Raw genomic sequence first — 19,945 nt, forward strand, 5'->3', positions numbered from 1 at the left:
AAAACCGGATGCTTGGCTCAAATGGGCATAGAGGCAGTGAATTACAGCAAGATATATATGTTCGGTGCTCATCAGGCTAGGGGAGATATTAGCCCACCCATTTCACCCTTATTTAATCTTTGCAGTTTATTTAAATTATTTTTTTAAATATTTTTGATATTATATTTATTAATATAAAAAAATAAAAAAAATTTAAAATTTTAATATATCTGTTTATTACCTCTGGTCAATAAAAATTTAATCCAACAGTTCAATTTAATATTAAAAAATATAATTTTATAATTTAATTATACAGAGAAACTCTGTACAATTCAGGTATAATTTAAATGACCTCATTTAATATTAAAAAATTTATAAATTTATAAATTAATTATTTAAATGTACTCTAAATAGTTCAAATTTAATATTAAAATTTTTTATATTTTTTATTTTAATAAATATAATATTAAAAATATTTAAAAAATTAATTTAAAAATAGTAGGGATCAAATAAAGCTAAAATAGAAAGTCAAGTTCTTCTGTGACTTGATAAGCACGCGGTGCTCATCACAAACTATGAGCACCAAATGCAATCCCGATATATATAGTCTACACACACACCAAGAACTGTCGTAGAGCCAGCCAATGAAAATTAACGCGGTGAACACTGATTGCTCTGATTGCTTTGTGGTTGCAAATACTGATTTGTTTTTAGATAACACAATACATAGTTTCATGCACGGAAATGAGTGATGACATGATCCGAAGAAATAGTGATCCACAAACTGGAAGAGGAGGGGGACCACAGATGTGGACCCACCCAGCGCACTATATGTGAAGGTAACAAGTTCTGGATCGTGAATTATTCAAGTCTAAACGAGAATAGAATATCCTAATTTAATTGAAGCAGGTCGGTAATTGTGTTTTCAAGAATAGGAATGTCCTGGCTCATCGATTTGAATTGAAACGAATATTATGGCCGACAACGATAACCTGAAAACGAATAAAGAATATCGACAACTTTCAGAGGAACAGCCAAGCAAAAGCGGGATCGACAACGAAAAAGAAAGAAAGGAACTTTCTTCCTCGTTAATCTTCTCGCGTGTGCCCATCTGGAAATGGGTACGGCCGCTGTACCACTTTGCAACCAGTGAGCTGCGCGCGCGTTAAAATCTAGGGAATGGATCCGATGCCGAGTCATATTTATAATTTTATTGTAAAATTTACGAGATAATTCAACATTTCAAACTTTCTGTTTCAGCCTTCAAATCTAAGCATGATTGACTCGATCGGTTGATGAGAGGCTATTAATATGATTAAATCAGTTAGATAGAACTTGTTGGAGATTGTATGATGCAGAATTAGAACATCATTCTTGATCTATCAAGAGGCTTATGAATATGCCTTTCTCATCGTACTTACAAATTTTGAGGATGGATTTAAGGAAAGTTGATAAGAATAAAGGCAGCTTCACGTGCATTAATCCTCCTCCATTGCTCTCCAACATATATAATATATTCTCATCAAGTCATCAGCCTCGGATTACATGGGTTAGCCCAAATAATCAATTATAAAAATCAAGTTGGATTAAAAAGAGATCCAAATGAAAATGAATTTTTTCTTTTTCAGACCACATAACTTATAAATTATATGGGTTAGAATTGACTTGTTTAATTTATATTATTTTAAAACAAAAAAGAACAAGAAAAAATGGGAGAATTTTGTGGATATAAATCATGTTAGATATAACTTACTTAACTGGATCAATTTATATATTTTATACAAATATTATAAATTAATATTTTGATATATTTAAAATTAATAATAAAAAAATATCAAATTAAAACTCATTATTTAAATATATTTTTTAAATTTATAAAAAATAAATTTAAAAATAAATAAATAAGTTGATGGGTTAATTCATTTAACATGCTAACCCTGAAGGGTTAGATTTTTTTAACCTATATAAAAATAGGTTAAATTCAAACAAACTCATATTTCTCTCAATCCATATTGGCCCATATTTTTACATCTAATGCTCAGTAGATGTGAGGTTTAACCAAAAGTTAGATTTTGTTATTGTAATTAATATTCTTCCTGTACCAAGATTAATTGTTTTAATGTCTACAAAATGATCAAGAAATATATATATATATATATAGATATGGAGTATATGGACCATGTTTGGACGCGCGCGCGTTGGAGCAATATTTCATCATTATAATAATACTTAATTTGTTATCGCACATGTGTGGTTCAAATAAATTTATTACTTAGCCTCAAGATATGACTTCTGAACTCAAATCGTCCACAAAAATCTATGTCACTTGAGCATTCTAACGTTTTGGTATGGGAATTTTGACTTTACAGAGAGCAGCAATATTTTGCATTTGAATTTTCTTAGGAATCTTCAACAGTGATCTGATGGGGTTGTTGTTTGAATATACAAGCATGCATGCATGCATGTTAAAAGTCAAAATTAAACCCTCCCATTGATTGCCATCAAATAATTATTTTATCTCCTATGCTTAAACAGGAATTGACGGGGAATTAATGAATAAAAAAATGTATAACACAACTCTCACGCGTTGTCAACTGAGTAATCAGAGTCTAGAGAAAGTGATGGCATAAAAAAAAAAAAAAATAGGGACATTCTGAGCAATTTCTAGGTCGACCACTTATTAAGCGACCGACTCTTTAATGGATATTTTGTATTCGAAAACATTTAATAAGAGCCATCGTGAAGTCCATGTGCGTGAACACAGAGTGTCGGATTAGGGCTTTTGAGCATCCACTTGCAGAAACAATTTCTAGAAACCGTGAGAGTCGAAAGGATTTGCTCCATATACGTAAAGTAAATAACATAGCTTCGTAGAAGTCTGTTGATCTCTAAGATTCATCCTCAGGCTATGCGTTTTACAAAATGCATTGAAGAGACTTCTATACTGATAAAACAAAGAAAAGCAGCAGCAGCAGCAATAATGACTCAAGGATCCCCTCTTGCAACGTACAGCAAGATTCCATCGAAAGAAAAAGAGAGGTACATAAAATGGAAATAAGACTTACATAAAAAAAATTTTAAGGTTGATTTATGGAGAAAGTAGACCTATTTTGTAAAGGTAGCACAGAGGCAATAAAGAATTGGCATATGTGAGGGTACTGTAGGTTGATCATTAAGCCAGCTAAGATATAATCAAACTGTGATCAAATTAATTATCAAATTTCAATTAAATACTTTTACAGAGACTTAATTTCATATGGGTTCAAAAAAGTTTTGAATTTTCAATTTAGTTCAAAAAAAAAAGTTAAGAATTTTACCGATGAAAAAACCAAAATACCCTTCACTTGTTGCATAGAATCACTAATTGTTAATTAGCTTTCTCCACTTTTTAATTTACGAATATGAGTTACAAATTATATAAGTTGACATATCAATAATTATATGAGACTTAACATCATCTTTTCAATTATGAGCAGCAATATTAATTATTAAATTATAAATTTTACTTGTTAATTTAGTAATATCAATTGTAAATCACTAATAAGTCTTATAATTTACAAAACATCACATGTAAATTATTGATAGATCTTATAATTAACAATTGAAATTAGTAAATTAATAAATAAAGTTAGTAAATTAACAATTAATGTTATTGATTGTCTAGAAAATAGATGTAATTTACAAGTAATATTGATAAATTAATAAATGTAGTAAAAAAATTAATAACCAATGATTCTGTATAACAAGTGAAGAGTATTTTGATCTCTTTACTGATAAATTTTTTTAACTTTTTTCTTTGAACTAAATTGATTTTTTTTTAAATTCACATGAAATTAAGTCTCTATAAAGATATTTAATTGAAATTCTCCCTTAAAATAATGATTCAAACTGGCCAGAAAGTTGAAAAGATTGTAGCAGATAGATGAGAATGGGTTTGCTGGCACTGCTAGCTAGTTGCTTGATCCACTGATGACTTAGACAAAACGTTCCAAACTTCAATCCTATCATCTCACGCGGTCCCCTCTTGTACCTTCATCCAAAATGTGTGGTTCACAGTAAATGCATAGAAAGTTAATAGTCAAAAATATCCTTACGTAGTGATAAAGCAATGAAAATACAACATTACAGCTAGTTCCATTCTGGTAACAAGAAATTAAATAGAAGGTACTTTGATTACAACATGACGGGGCTCCGAAGTAAGTAATGACATTATATTATTTCACTTTGTTACTACGTCTATATTATCATAATCAATCATAATGACTAAGTTAGAAGAATCAAGAATGAATATCTCCCTTCCAAAGTTGGGATGAATCACCAAAACAGCTATAAATCAACTACAGAAGCAATAGTACGTATAGCTGGATCCAAATGTATCAAACGAAAAAAAGTAGGTGTCACCAACAAAAAAGTTCCCTTGCGAACTACAATAATGCAGAATCGTACTTTGAAAACTCTCCCAATAATGTTTAGTCATTATCCATCTTAAAATAGTAAAAGATGTGGTAATATAATGCGGCAAATACAATGCGTATACTTTTATTGCTTCCCACAATCAACTACACTTAATGATCACTATATTAGATATCACATGGTTAAAAAAAATAAAAAATAAAAAACCTAACGAGTTCAATAATTCTGAACTCCAGTAAGCTTTCAATAAAAGGTCTATATATATATATATATATATATAAATAGGGTGCAGCACATAGCTAGAGAAGGACATGCACACACACTTGTGCTTTCAAATAATAATGTATTGATATCCAAAAACATCCATTTGCAGAAATTTTCCAAATCCAAAACACTGTACACGTGTGGACAATTGGACATGATAGTGGAGAATTCATACAACGTGACCTATCGATCTGTACATTATCCGATCCGATCCCCTCGTCTTTAAAATTTTCCACTTGTTTCAGGTTTTGGATCTAGCATCCTTCAAAAACACAATAATATTCAGGACAGGTATCCGACAGTGACACTGGTTCTGAGTGAATCCAAATAGAACAGCATGCCAAAAAAGATACTATACGCTAACAGAAGAGCTACTCATAGGCAGCTACACACAAGTCGCCATTATTTTAAGAAATAAAGGAACATCTTGAGCATTATTTGCGTATAAAATATAGACACACACGTATCATACAAGGGAGAGTCGAATTAAACAAACCGAAAGAGGAAATGAGTAGATGCACAATAAATTTTCTTGGAAAGATCTCATTGGTGGATCGATTTGCATTCTATCTGCGTTCGTGTCTTATCATTGGCTGGCTCCTCAGATCATTTCATTAACATTTTGTTGCCAACGACTTTATGACATGTATGCATTATATAAATAATTGAATCAATAAGAGAAGCCAAAGATTCAACCATAGATTCCAGCCACCTTAACCACCACCAATCCAACTTACTATATAGTATATATGCTTCAAATTTTGCCGCCACGCCACTCACTATCATCTTTTTTTATATATCTATTATTATCATTGTTATTATTTTCGCTTCCTTGCACTCGTTGCTGTTACTTTTATCAGGAGCCACTAACCTCTATTATTATCACTCAAACTAATACTTATTATTGTTTGGGTTAGCTCTGGGCTCCGAGTGTTTAACCCATCTGTTGTTAGTTAATTAAATAGCTTATTGAAAGGAACAATATATAGATATATAGGACCATTTGTAGCAAAGGAAATAAATAAATCGGGAGAATGACAAATAAGAACTCGTAAGAAAATGAATGTCAATTAGGATCTCCTTCTCTAATGTTTCGGTACTAAAATCTTTAAAAAATATTGATGAGGCGTATAAGATCCTTACTTGTCATTTTCCAATATTGAAATATTAATATGGTCGGGATGCTTGCTATACGTACATGGTTTTCCAAGATAAAATTAGTGTGACACGGGATGGGGATGCCTTTGGAAATAATATCTATTGTTATTTGAAAGAGGTCTTTTCCATCCTTAAGCAGAACCCAAAAAAAAAAAAAAAGAGCATGTTGAATGCCAAGTTGATGCAAAGCCAATCAAACTCGTTTAACTAATGGGAAAATCACTCTTAAGTCCTACATAAGAAATCTAAATACAAAAGGATCCCATAAAATCATAAAACTACTATGAAATCTCATTTAACTTATCGAAATTATCAATTTGCTATATATGTTGCTGGATGATTGTCAATGTAGAGTTATTCAGTTGATAATTAAGCAATAATATTTAACTATTCTTTAACAGTACTTAAAACTTCAATAAAAAATATGAAACTTTAAAGTAATTTTATAATTTTACGAGACTTTCTTGTGTTTATATTGTTTGTGTGGAAATTGAAAATGATTTTTCTTCAATTAATTAATTCACAATTTTGAGATTTATTTGCCCACGACACGCGGTTTCAACGGTAGCACACCTGACGCTATTAACATGTAGAGAATACAATTTTTTAAGAGATTGTTGAATAAAATATTTTGTATAGATGGCAAGCAAGAATCAATTTGGCAATCAAGGAGCACTGTCAACTGATAGAATTCCGCTGTGGACATCATCTCAATGCAAGAAGCTCTAGTGGTGGCTTACCCACTGTCAAATTTCAGTGGGACACTGGGACCTTCTATTTTTTTAATACCAATTAATTCAAACTGAATCAGGTCCAATCTTATAGGTTTAATTAATGGAAATGATGCGTTTTCCACCCTTAAGCGAAACAAACAAGGCATATTCAATAACAAGTTGATGCAAAGTTATCGGACTCGTTTAATTAACGGAAAAATCACTATTAAGTCCCATACAAGTAATTTAAATACAGCAAAATCTCGTAAAATAGTAAAATTATTCTGAAATTCCAAATCTTGTTACTTAAGGAAACATTTATGGCAGAAATCAAGCATGACTGAATTGCTAGCATATACATCCAGCAATAGTTTACAAAGACCCGTTGGAGAGAGAACAAATGTAAAGCATTGGCTCCCAGCAAAATGACATCATCATTATCATGATAACGACCTCATTATTCTTCCGATCCATGAACAAAAGCAACAACACAGTTTTCATATTAACACAATATTACACACCAATTGGAAAGCAAAAGTTCGTCGGGGACAGAAAAATGTTAGTTGTACACGAACTCAACAAAACAGAAAATGACTTTTCTGATGAAATTCTGGAATCAACCCCATGGGTCCACAAAAACAATCCTCCAAAGTCAATCCTCTTTGCTTTGAACTGCAATGCACGAATGTGTGATCACATGATAGTGCAGCGGCTCCTTTCTTCAGTTGGCTGTGAGTTTACTTGCTGCGATCTCTGTGGCTCTGATGGGTTATATGTAAATTCCGAAGTATCAAGTCCATACTGGATAGAGAATGGTGCCAGCATCAGAATTATTCACAATACAAATGACAAACAATGCTATCATCACTGAACAGTGAACAATATAATGATGTGTATCCATCAAGTCATTCACAATGCAATAATCAAAGGGGTCCAGGACAGGAGGACTAGGGTAGCAATGGCTCACCAATTCACAAGGTTGAACGAAAAGAGTTGAATAATTGAGTTAAAAAAAGTGGCATTGTAGAAACACTGGACATAATTCAGTTTTCGCCATTCACGAAGTAATCTAGATTGCAATAATTCATATCACTTAAAAAGTTTACCAAACAGAATGCTATATTTGGCAAATGCAGAAATGTCATAAATTAGAAAACTTGCCCCAAATTATAATGCAGAATGAATCCATGATTAAAAAAAATAATTAAAAAAAAGGGCAACTCACGGAAAATTAATTGGACAGACATGTAAAATAAAATTCTAACGTCTGCAAAGATCTTATCAACTCTCCTTGAATGGAAATTCTATAAGAGCAACCATGGAGACAAGCAGATGTCAGAATCCCATTACAGAAATAACATAAAATGAACAGCAGAGAAAAAGACAGAACCTTCTCCCTCATCCGTGCGCTCCAAGCATCATTTCTGCTTGAACGTTGGTCAAGCGTCCCTGCAATTGGTACACCTGTTGCTAGATCTGCTGGTCTGTTGAGCAATGGCTGCCGGATCTGAGGCCTAGAAGCAATGAACTCATCATCACTGTCATACTCTGCAGGCCTATTTACAGCCCTAACAATAATAGCTAACAAGAAAAGAAGGGCCTGCAATTCCAAGCACAATCCTTAGATAAACAAAAAAAAAAAGCAGAATTCCACCAAGCACCAACTAACAACTTCAAACAAAAAAAAAAAATCACAAGTATTTGTTAACACTGATGTGCATGAAAATAAATTTTTGCCGCAGCCCCTATTCTCTTTTTCAGGTGGTTGGTTAGCAAGAGAGCAGAGGTGCAGCACTAGACCAACATATGACACAAGGCATGTCACAGGAATTTACCACTCTAAAAACATCGAATTTCATGGTTGGCTGATACTGAATGATATTTGTCTATTTTGTCTATGTATGTGACTTTGCTCTCTATTTTATCTCCCCTCGTCCTGGCTTGTTTTCTTCCCTAAAGTCAAATGGTCTCAAATCAAAACAGCATTTTCTTGGTAAGAATGTTAGTGCCTAGCGACCTAAATATTAGAACTTAGTTGCTAGTCTTGAGCATACAGTTTAGGTTTAAATCCCTGAAAACCCAATATTCTTTTGTTATTGACGAATGGTTGCAAGGTATTTATAGGAAGGATGAAGGTAAGTATCAATACAACTTCATCGCCTTCTAATTTATCAAGCACAATCAAGAGCATTGCATTTTCCTGATCAGAAGTTCAGATATTCTTGCTCTGATCAACCCAATCCTAAGAGTGAAGATAATACTTCATAACTTCCAACAAAAAATTAATTATTTGGTGGCATCATAAACTAGGACTATGCAAAAGTAGACATGCTTGTCTGCATAAGAATAATATTGCTTTCCCCTAGGTGTCAACTGCATCGCTTCTTGCTTACCTCAAAGGTTAAAATTCCAAGTGCAACCCATTTTGCAACATTCCAGTTTTCTTTCAGAAATTTATATATCATATCAAAATCTCCAGTTATGTCTGCAGGAATTTCCTGAAAGTTTATAACTGTAAGATAACAAATATGTCATCTTGAATCTTAAAAAAATGGAAATGCCATTTGAATTTCAGATCATAAACTACCATTGATAACTTACTTCTTTCCAGCTTTTGTCAAAGAATATAAAGGCAGCACATCCCAGTTCAGCCAAAATCAACAGTGCTACCAAAGCTGAATACTTGGTTGGCTTAAGGAAACTGTGTGGTTAATATACTTTGTTGGCATGGGTGAAGAAGCAAGAGAAAACAGAGGTTTTCAAATCATGTTCCACACATTAGAGTTAAATTTTAAGAACCTAGCATATGTTTTTTACTATGACATAAGACATTCTATAAGGATACAAAGCTCAGGCAGCAGACATTCCTTGTCACAGCTCCAATACAACCAAAACAAGAAATGACAAAGAGAATTGCTCCAATGCCAATGAACAAGTAAATAAACCTGGCAAACATGAAACATGCAACAAGTGTTAGACAGGACTACGATAACATGGTTTGAGCTTAGTCAATTTCATTTTACAATGTAATTTGTAAAGTAACAGACATGAATCATGAATATGCTGTGTAACAAGATTTTGATTGAGAGGAGGGCATTAAAGAGTTGCAGATAGAAATTATGAAGAAAAAAGGATACTTTATGACACAAAAAGTAAAAGAACATTCATGAACTAAAAACAAAAAGGGTCCATGCATGTCCATCAAATTGCTTTAATGAAAAATGAGGACAAAATACTAGAGGATCTCCTATTGATATATTTCTGGTCTCCTGCACTAATGGATTTAGTATTTAAAACAATTATGTTAGAGGTAAATTGGTTAAATCAAACTCATATCACGCCTAACATGCTGGAAAGCGTAAATTTAAGATTTGTCTTTCCAAGCATAAGATATGGAAAGAAATCCCTAACACATAAACCATAAACCCATGAGGAAATAAGAGAGGTTTGCTCCTATGACTATCCAAGTTATATTTTGCAAGTAATTCCAGCAAAGCTAAACGGGAGTAGTTTCTAAGTACCAACCATGATTTACTTCTTAAAAGATAAAACACTAAGTGTTGCATGATTACATACTCATATTGAACAAAAATCATGCTACCTACGTATCTTATTGCAAACTAAAACAGTAAAATAGGATCATAAGGAAAGATTTGCCATCTTCCCTATAATTTGGAAGAAGTAAAAATATCCATTCCTCATTATATCGGAGAGAAAAGAGCAACATACATACCAAGCCTTGGGCAAGTTATCAAATATACTATTTGATAAAGACACCGACATTAACATGGGTCGACCAAGTTGAATCAGAGCACGATCATCACTGATAGGAGCAACAGTCAGAGTGTTGTCCTTAGCTCTTTCATATTCAACTAACAAATAGATTCCATAGCCCACAATTGCCAGACCAACAAGCGTCATCAAGAAGTTCAGAAGTCTCAAAAGGCACTCCCAGAAACCCTTACATGCCATCGTTTACCTCTAATTGTACTTCAATCCCTCGGACAGAAGACAATCAGGTGGCCGGCGTTGGATAGTTTATCAATGCCTTCTGTAGAAACCCACACTTTCATTATGCACAGGGAATATATGGAAACCATCATTGAAACGATAAGACCAACTTAGGAGAAATGCCAAACCTTTTACCCTCTCAAAAGGACAAAAAAGAACAACTTCATTGGACGTCTTACGTATTAATTCAACCCCAGGGATTCCTAAAGAGAAGAAGTTCAAACTTTCCTAATCTGAGACAAAGTGAGGTCAATTTAACATAGCAAGTCGCCCTCCCTTATCATATTGTCTTAAATCTTTTTGTTAGAGGACAAAGCACTACAAGCTATAATTCTGCGAAACACATTCTCTTCGGACCCTTTTTATGTGTGCATGTATGTATATGGTTTCTCACAATGCCCCGAATTTCCAGCCAACTCTAGCTCAGAAAATTGCGGAAGAAGTTTTGCCGATTCATTCCACGGGGAAAAGAGAACGATATAAACTTTACTGGGAAATCAAGATAATAACACATCCTGGCAGAAAGAGAGTCAAAAGAAAAAGAGAACGCAAAGTTGGAACTTGATACAAAGCAAAAGGAACTTACTTACAGAGAGAATTGAGAAATTCTAAAGATACGTATTTGCAAGCCTCTTTCCCGTTGAGATGGAATCGCAGAGAAAGAAGAGAAGCGGTGAGTGGAAAATAAGAAGTGGGGGAAAAACTAATAAAAAGGGAAAGTACGAGGCCCACCTCCGGCCTGGTTTAAACATCTTTTGCGATGTGCGATGTGCGATGTGCGATGTACAAACCGAAAATTGCAGAGTTACGTGGCCAACGCTGCCAACTGAATGACCACAATGCCCTTCTCTCTCACCACGCTAACACTTCATATTGGGGTAAATTGGATAAACAACGGGCACGGAGCCTGCGCTCGAGAAGGGCGGAACAGAAGGCGTTGCTCCACAACGGCACATCGTTTGAAGCTGGCGCGAGTTTTTCTCCACCTTTTTTAATTTTCATTATCTCTAACTTTAATTTTTTTATCTGCATACTTTTAGATATTGTGAAATTTAAGTCATTAAATTTAATTTAATAGCCTAAATACATAGTACTATTTTGTTCAGCAGAGGAGAAAATTAAACTTATGATAAGAAAAATGCTTTACCTTTGATGTTGCATTAAATGAGCAAACAGCAGCATTCTCCAGAGGTCGATTATCCTGGTTATTTTAATTATTTTCGTTTCACCACAAAATCAATTAAGCAAACCTAAAATAACCAATTTTTAACATTTCTTTCATTCTTGCAAAATTAGTCATTTACTCATGATAAAGTGTTACAAGGGTCTTTTTTAAAAAGATAAATAAAAACCTTACAAGAAAATTTACATCAAGTTATGATTTTTTTAGGAGTTTTTGTATATTATAAGACCAAACCAAATAAACAGTGAAATATTTATTATATTTTACATTATGACTGATTTATCAGATTTGTTAATAATTTGTGATTATATATATCAATAATAAATTTCTTATAAATTTTAAAATTTGTAATGATAAATCCTTTATATATCAATATAAACTAATCACACTTTTAAATTTTTTAAAATTTGGTCCATATTTAATTGGACAAGAGTTTTTTGGGTTAGTAGACTAATTTATTCATTTTTTTAATTAAAATTCAGTGTACTCTTTTTCCCATATTCCAATACTACAATCTTAAAAAAAAAACATTGATTTAAATTATCCTTTTTGCCCGAAATAAAGTGTTACGCAGCATAAGAAGACCGCGAATTAAAAAGATGTAAAAACAACACTGACTCTAACATAAAAAGTCAAAAACGAAAGTTCAGAAAAGTTCATTATTGTTGCTCTGAGTTCCCGAACACTTCCAAATGGCCGTTATACGTGTAATGTGTCTCCGATTGTCACCATTATTGTAAATATTAAAATTTGGAAAATTCTTCTTTTTTATAACTTTAGAAAATTCTTCTTACTCTGCTCTGTTAGAAAAGGGAGAAGGCTCGATGAAAAATAGAATAAAATTCCTCCGAGATTTGGGAAAAAAAATTATTTAGAGTATATTTGGTTGAAAGTTTTTGAAAGAGAGGGGATGAGAGAGAACTTGCTTCCCTTTTCTTATTTGGTTAGTATATAATAAAGACAGGAAACCCCTTATTTGATTTAAAAATTAGAGTGAAGGGGCTCTTCTAATCCTCCCCTTCAATTTAGAATTCTTTGAAGGAAAGAGAAGAGAGAGAATAATTTAAATATTTATTTTAAAAATTCTAAACTACCTTTAATATTAAAATATTATGTATTATCTTTTTTTTCTCTCTTTTTTATAATAAAACAAATTTTATTACCCTACAAAAATTTAATATATAATTTTTTAATGTAAAAATTTTTAATTTTTTTCATTAGACTCACTAATAAAGTATAATATTAATGTATTTTTTTAATTTTTTTTATTAACATAAGTTCACATTCTTAAAATAAAAAATTAATAAATTATAATGTAACAGTTTTTTTTCAAAGCAAAAAATAAAAATCAATTTAAATTTGATAGAAATAAAATTATTAACTTATTTTTTATTCCCTCCCCTCCCTTCTTAAACCAAACAAAGAGTTATTAGAATCTCTCCCCTCCTTTTATCCCCCCTTTCCTTTTCTTCTCACCCCTCTCTTCCCTCTCTATCGAACCAAACTCACCTTTGGTGAAAACATCACTGTTACTCTGTTAGTGACATTTTGTGAACAAAATAAGATAAAATAATCCCGCGGGCGGTGGGGTTTGGCTTTTTGCCGGTAGAGGATTTCATTTCGACCCCTCTGTTCTTGGATGATCCATTGTTTACATATTTGAATCATATTGATCTTATTTTGGCCATTTATACTTGGCTAATAACTTTAATAATAATCCGATGCATTTCAGACTTGTATGCTTGTTAATTCACAATTGCGGATTATGCTTCTGTTTTTTAAAATATCTTCTTACATGGCATTTATTGAATCACATTTAAACATTATCAATCAATTATTTTTTTAAAAAAATCATTTTTTACATTCATATAAATTTAAATTCAATATTTCATACTTAAATTTTAAACGATTATAATTCTTACCATCGAGATTAATACCCTTCGGGCATAGTAGCGTGTTCGTCTAGCGTTCGATCGCAAGTTCCATCTCAGTCTAAGTTTGAATTTATATTATAAACTCATGTATAATTTTTTTTATTGTGTACCAGTATTCTTCAATTAAAAATAATTATATTCGAGATAAAATCAAACACTGAATATAAATATGGTATTTTTTACGAATACCATGATATTACTTTAAACAATACTTATGTTAAGCTTTATACATTGTCATGACAATTATTCATTCACTGGTAATATATACTCCACATACCAGGAACAAATCATACTTAAAGTCGATAAAATATTGTTCATAAGCAGCATATAATTTGATTCACTTGATTCCATATACCAGCAACAAATAATTGTCTCCCATAACTTGTTTACAAAATATTTACTCCTGCATGGAAACAATAGGTCCCTTGCCGCAATAAATTTCCATACTATATATATATATATATATATATTATAGAAAATTATTAAGTAAATAAAAGGAAAAATCTCGCTTAGGGCTCCCATGGCACAAGATTTTACACTTGGAACCCAATACAATATGAAAACTCTTTGTAAACCCACGGGCTTTAAATAAAAATATATTTTAATAAAAAAAGACACATTTATCCTTGAATATTTTGTTGTCAATTATAAAATATTGTGTTAAGAATTTATAAATTATATATATTGTATTATAAATTTATGAACATTTTATTATTTTTTCATCCTATGTAACTTGTACGTTTCAAGTGAAATCATTTTTACTAAACCAGTTATATATTACATGAATTTTTTTTTTAAATTTTATGAACATTGTGTTATGCGTTTATAAACATTTTTTTTTATCCTGCACAATTTGTACATTTTAACTAAAATCATTTTCGCTGGATCAATTACACATTACAAAATATTATGCTAAAAAATTATAGATATTGTATTATGCATTTATGGATAGAGAGTGAGCAAATGCTTCTTTTCTTATTAAAACATATTTCCACTTAAGGCCTTGGGTTTGTAGGGAATGTTCAAATTGTATTGGGCCCTGAATGTAAATTTTTTGCTCTGGGAACCTAAGGTGAGATTCTCCCTAGATAAAAAATAAGCACACCATGGCTCCATGTTTATTTTATTTATAAAATGGAAAATTCACGGAAGTAAAATTTTAGCCTGTGTTTTTTTTATGTCAAAATTACTTGAAACCTCAGCATCTATCCACAGCCAGTCACACTTTTTCTTAGGTGGTCGATAATGTCCACCCGATGTATAAATCGAAAATTAAGAATAGCTAAAAGGACATTGAACATTTAATGGCTTAAATGAAACAGGATATTCGGAATCCATAATTAATCACTACCCCATCGCAAGTCACAATTAACAATCACATCCTTCCGAATTTCAACGTAGTGTTATTGGGTCCGTGACTCCATGTTCGACCCCGCATCTATCAAGAATCACCTCAAATTTACTCAAGCAAGTAGTTTAGAGTTTTAATTTAAGCATTGTGCATGTAGTAGCAATTTAATTGAAAAAAGGTATATTCATTGTTCTCAATATTTTGAAAGAAATATTATTTGCTATTGACAGGGCCTATTCTTTATACTCAAAAAAAAAAATTCACATCATGGTGCCAAAAAAAAAAAAAAGCACACACAGATGCCATGTACCATGCGACATGGATATAATAAATACTGAAATGAACATGAAGAAGTTGCATTGAGAATGTTGGTTGGGCTATCTGTGTTGGTGTCCAAATCAACATGGGTCATGGGCCCAATGACAACTAGGTTTATGTTCTTCATTATTATTATCATTATTATTACTATTTTTCTTTTTTTATGCCATAAGTTTCCTTTCTACCCACCTTAAAATAATGCGTAAAAACTTAATAAATTACTAATCTAATGTTAGAACTGTTTAAAAAATAAATTCAACTTTACACAAATGGATGTCACTGTAACTAAAAAAAGTAGTATTTTATTTGAGTTTTCCATGCCTGCCGGTTGCTGCCTGAGTTTTTTTTTTTTTGGGGTGAAATAATTGGAGTGAATATATCTCTTTTTCAAGAAATCCATTTGAAATTTCAACAATAAATTGTGATTAACACATTTTCTAGTGAGTTACTCTATCTATTAACAAATATAAGATATTTTTTAAGAGGTTGAATGTTAAAAAATACAAAATAATTTTAACATTTTAAGATATAATTAATATGCCTTTTTCAAAAATACTTTTAATGAATAAATAAATTTATATTTATTTTTATTGAAATACCTGTTAAATAAAGTTAAATATAAAAAGGTGGTATTCGTTTCAAAATAGTCAATTAATTTATTGAGAGTAAGATTTGATTTAAAACTAGCGATACACCCATGCGATGCATGAGATATTTTTTTAATTTTTTTACAAATTAATAACAAATGAAAGATAAATTGTTGTACAATATTTCTATATATGTACAATCATTAAATAGTAAATTTTGTATAAATATATTATATAATTGAGATATTAAAACTTCCCAATTTCACTAAAAACTTTGGCCCTACTAGAATAGATTATATAGTCATTTAAGCATAAGGTATTGAATTTGAATATGTGTGAATGAATCAAAATAACATCTTTAAAAGTGTTATCCCAATTGGACTTAACAGTATTTGAAGTTGATCTAGTCAAGATACCAATATAAAAATCTTATCAATGTCAATTGTCATTTACTATTATCTAATTTATTTACAATACGACATGTATAAACAAATTAAATGTATCTCCTAACTCTTATGGTTATTTTATCCTTTTAAATTAAAGTCTAAGATTAAACATCGCATGTACTTGATATAAGTAGTGGCATAGATAGTAGGAATGTTCATAAGATGGAACTGTGAAAACCTTATCCCATGTCCAATAGAAAAAGGATAAGGATTGAATTTTTATTTCGTCCCTTCTGTTTGGGATCGAAACAAAATAGAAAAATCTCATAAAAAATGATTATGGTTAAATTTGAAAACACAATAGAAAGACTTTAGACATTTTTAATTAGTTTTATTGTGCATATAATTTTTGTTAATTCATCTCACAAATCAACAGGCTTTTCAACTAAATTGACCATGTTTTATATGCTTCATCATTCATGCTATTCATATATTTTAATTTATAAAAAATCAATCATTTAATCCTTCAACTTTTAACCTAATCACAATTCAGACGCTCAAATTTAAATCGTTATGACTTAACCCCTCAAGTTTGGTCCGTTTAAAAAGCTTATCCATATCGTTAGTAAATCAAAATATATCATGCTTATGCTTATGTGTCATCAATAGAGTTAACACTATTAATTTTTGCTTATATGGCATCCAAATCATCGCAAACTCATGTTCAACGTGGCAATTGATTAAAAGATCTAGAAGGCGAAATAAGAAACCAAATCTCAAAAACGAATCCAAAAAGAGAAGCACCTAAAAAGTTGAAAAACAAACGGGGGATTTAATGGAGAATCGATGGCGACAACAATGGCGAGGTGGTCTTCTCCATTCATCTATGGTGAGTGGCAATGAGGCGAGACAAAACCCAGCAACAAGAAGGAAGAACTAAAGCTTCTAAGACCATATCTTTGTTGTTGACACCTGGCATCAGTGAGGGAAGACTGACTCCCGGCGATGGCGAGACAAAACTAAAGCTTCCATTTCTCTATTATTTGAATCTGCCTTTGATGATGACAGAACCAAAGCTTGATTTGGGTTTCCATATTAGAGAAATCTTGTTTATAGATTTTACTTCTGGATTCATGGATTTTGATTTTTAGTTTCATGGATTTTGACAGTCCAATAACATTCTAGATCCAGGCAATATCAGAAAATGAAGATTTAACATGTGGAGAAATTAATATGACTTGACTGGTTCCCCATTTTTATCATTCTCCCTTGACCTTTCGAATTCACCTAATGAGAAAAATGCCTAAACTTTTTGGACTGAAGTTTGATATTTTTGAAAAAAAAGTGAGTCATCCACACATTAAGAATGGAGGAAAAGGTGCAACTAACATGTTTTACTAATACAATGGCACGCTAATACAATATACACCTCTAAATTCAAATGAATTTTTTACCAATCAAAATGTCATATTATCATTCTATATACAAACTAAATACACCAATTAATTCATATATACAATATGATAACAAAATGAGATTAACACACACACATATATAATACCATGTTCCATATTGGATAGGACATCTTGACATTAAAACTATCATGATTTATGGAAACTTAGTCTTAAATATCATAATAAATTTATGAGATTGCATTGTAACATCGTAATTTCAAGATGATAATATCTCATATATTTATACCGGTTGCCAACAACAATAATGTTGGATTCAATAAGACTATATTTGTTACATTACCCAATTAATGGAGAACAGCAGCTTATCACCCTTGAGAACTACTTAATACCCTATAACTAAACTCTAGAGAGCACTACATTTTATCATGTTTGAGAATTCCAAGATAAAAAAAATATGAACAATTACATGGAGAAAATGAAAAAATAAACACCTTATCTCATTGAATTTTGAGTATAATAATTTAGACTTAAGGGATTCACCTTTCTCCTGAAATTTTTTGCATGAGTTGTAAAACCCCTCTATCAATTTCAAAAGCTTATTATTGTTACAAGAACGAGACATACAAAGTCTTACAACCAAATTGCACTCAAGAGGTAACAAGTAATAGATATTCAAATATTATATATTTAATTATATTACTCAAAATACCCAAGACACCTACAAAAGTGTAAACAAAAGTAGTAAACACCATAAATACCAATATAGATGTGATGATCACCAAGCCATAAAAACAACACCTTCAAGTAAGCCCGGATGAAGGTGTTCTCTATAGTATGTATTCTCTAATGCACCAATTTTCTTTGATTGGGTTGATGATTTGGACAGCATCAAAACATAAGAACACTGTAGAGTCAATTGAAAGACGCAGATGAAAATGATATTCCCACTAGGGACGAACCCAAGGGGGTGCCCCCCCCCCCCCCATTTCACTACCTCTAGAAATTTTTTTAGTTTTTTTATTAAAATTGTACAAAATTAGTGTTCCCCCCCCATATTTTAAATAATTTTTAATTTGCCCCCTTATACCTGTTTCTGAATTCGTCACTGATTCCCACTAAAAGTTAGCCATATGGCATATATGTAGAAGACCTAACATTAATAAAAGGAATATCTGAATTTCAAATCATACAACTATATACCAATTATTGATAGACTTGACACAAGTAAAATTAATCAACAGATTTCTATATTACTATAGTATAATATAATGTATGCTATAATTAATTTCATTTAATTTTTGATTTGAAATGTCAACTTTCAATTAGTTATGGTTTTTGAATCTCGCAAATTTTCCTTTGCCATCACTAATTATAATTAATAAATATCATTTATTGGTATCAATGAAATAAGAGTCAAACCAATTTTTTTTTCCTTTTGGAAGTATGAGAATCAAAATAAGAGTTATAAACATTATTTTAATAAATATTCAAAACAGGCAATTTATTCATCCACATGACCTAACATGAGAAATTCATGAATCCTACATGGAAGCATAATATTTCTTATTTTAATTATTTTTATAACAAAAAAAAGGAAATATGCAATTGAAATACCGCTATCTATATTTGGCAAAAAAAATACCAATATATATATATATAACCCAATGTGGATGGTTGGAGTATTCATGCAACTTCCAAATTCAAATATCCAGTTGTTTAAAAATTAATTTAATTAGACTGACATTAAATAGATTTATGGAGTTAACAGCAATATACTGTGATTTATTTTTCAAGTTTCATACCAATATACATTAATGTATAAAATTATATGTCATGAAATATTCGAGGAAGTCACCGTGTGTGTGTGTGTGTGTTTTTTTTTTTATTAAATAAGATAAGATTTATATCTAGAAAATTAATATAAATCAATGGCCATAATCAATAAATATAATTTTTTTCATTTGCGTGACAGTATTTTCGCATTCCAAACAATTTAAAAAGGTAAATTAAATATATACTATTATATATAATTAATCATTAATTACGGGTGATGATAAGAATGGTAAGTTTTCAAAGTTGCTCCCTAGTTTGATCTTAAAATGCAATACGGGACAATAATATTTTTAAATGGGAATAGAAATTTTTGATACTAATGGAAATAATCACAGATAACAACGGTTACTTAATTTTTAAATGCAAAATCACAATCAGGAAAATACAGAACGAAATTATT

General features: G+C 31.1%; 1 protein-coding gene across 4 annotated transcripts; it reads right to left on the bottom strand.

Annotated features, from left to right (window-relative positions):
- Window positions 1-6,788: 6,788 nt before the first annotated feature.
- Window positions 6,789-11,453, bottom strand: LOC129321441 (tobamovirus multiplication protein 2A-like). Of its 4 annotated transcripts, XM_054967202.1 has the most exons (8): window positions 11,125-11,453; window positions 10,261-10,578; window positions 9,373-9,472; window positions 9,129-9,209; window positions 8,921-9,025; window positions 7,918-8,127; window positions 7,753-7,831; window positions 6,789-7,328 (listed from the first exon to the last, which is right to left on the bottom strand). In XM_054967202.1, the coding sequence occupies exons 2-8, from the start codon at window positions 10,497-10,499 to the stop codon at window positions 7,318-7,320; spliced, it is 825 nt and encodes a 274-aa protein (XP_054823177.1). In that variant the 5' UTR covers window positions 10,500-10,578; window positions 11,125-11,453; the 3' UTR covers window positions 6,789-7,317. The 4 variants fall into 4 exon arrangements, with proteins under 4 accessions (XP_054823177.1, XP_054823175.1, XP_054823174.1 ...); XM_054967200.1 differs by lacking the exon at window positions 7,753-7,831 and having other exon boundaries at window positions 11,129-11,409; XM_054967199.1 differs by lacking the exon at window positions 7,753-7,831 and having other exon boundaries at window positions 11,125-11,409.
- Window positions 11,454-19,945: the final 8,492 nt, after the last annotated feature.

The sequence above is a fragment of the Prosopis cineraria genome, unplaced genomic scaffold, assembly GCF_029017545.1.
Source record: "Prosopis cineraria cultivar Desert tree isolate PC_DT_omini unplaced genomic scaffold, ASM2901754v1 PC10, whole genome shotgun sequence".
NCBI classification, from domain to species: Eukaryota; Viridiplantae; Streptophyta; class Magnoliopsida; order Fabales; family Fabaceae; genus Prosopis; species Prosopis cineraria.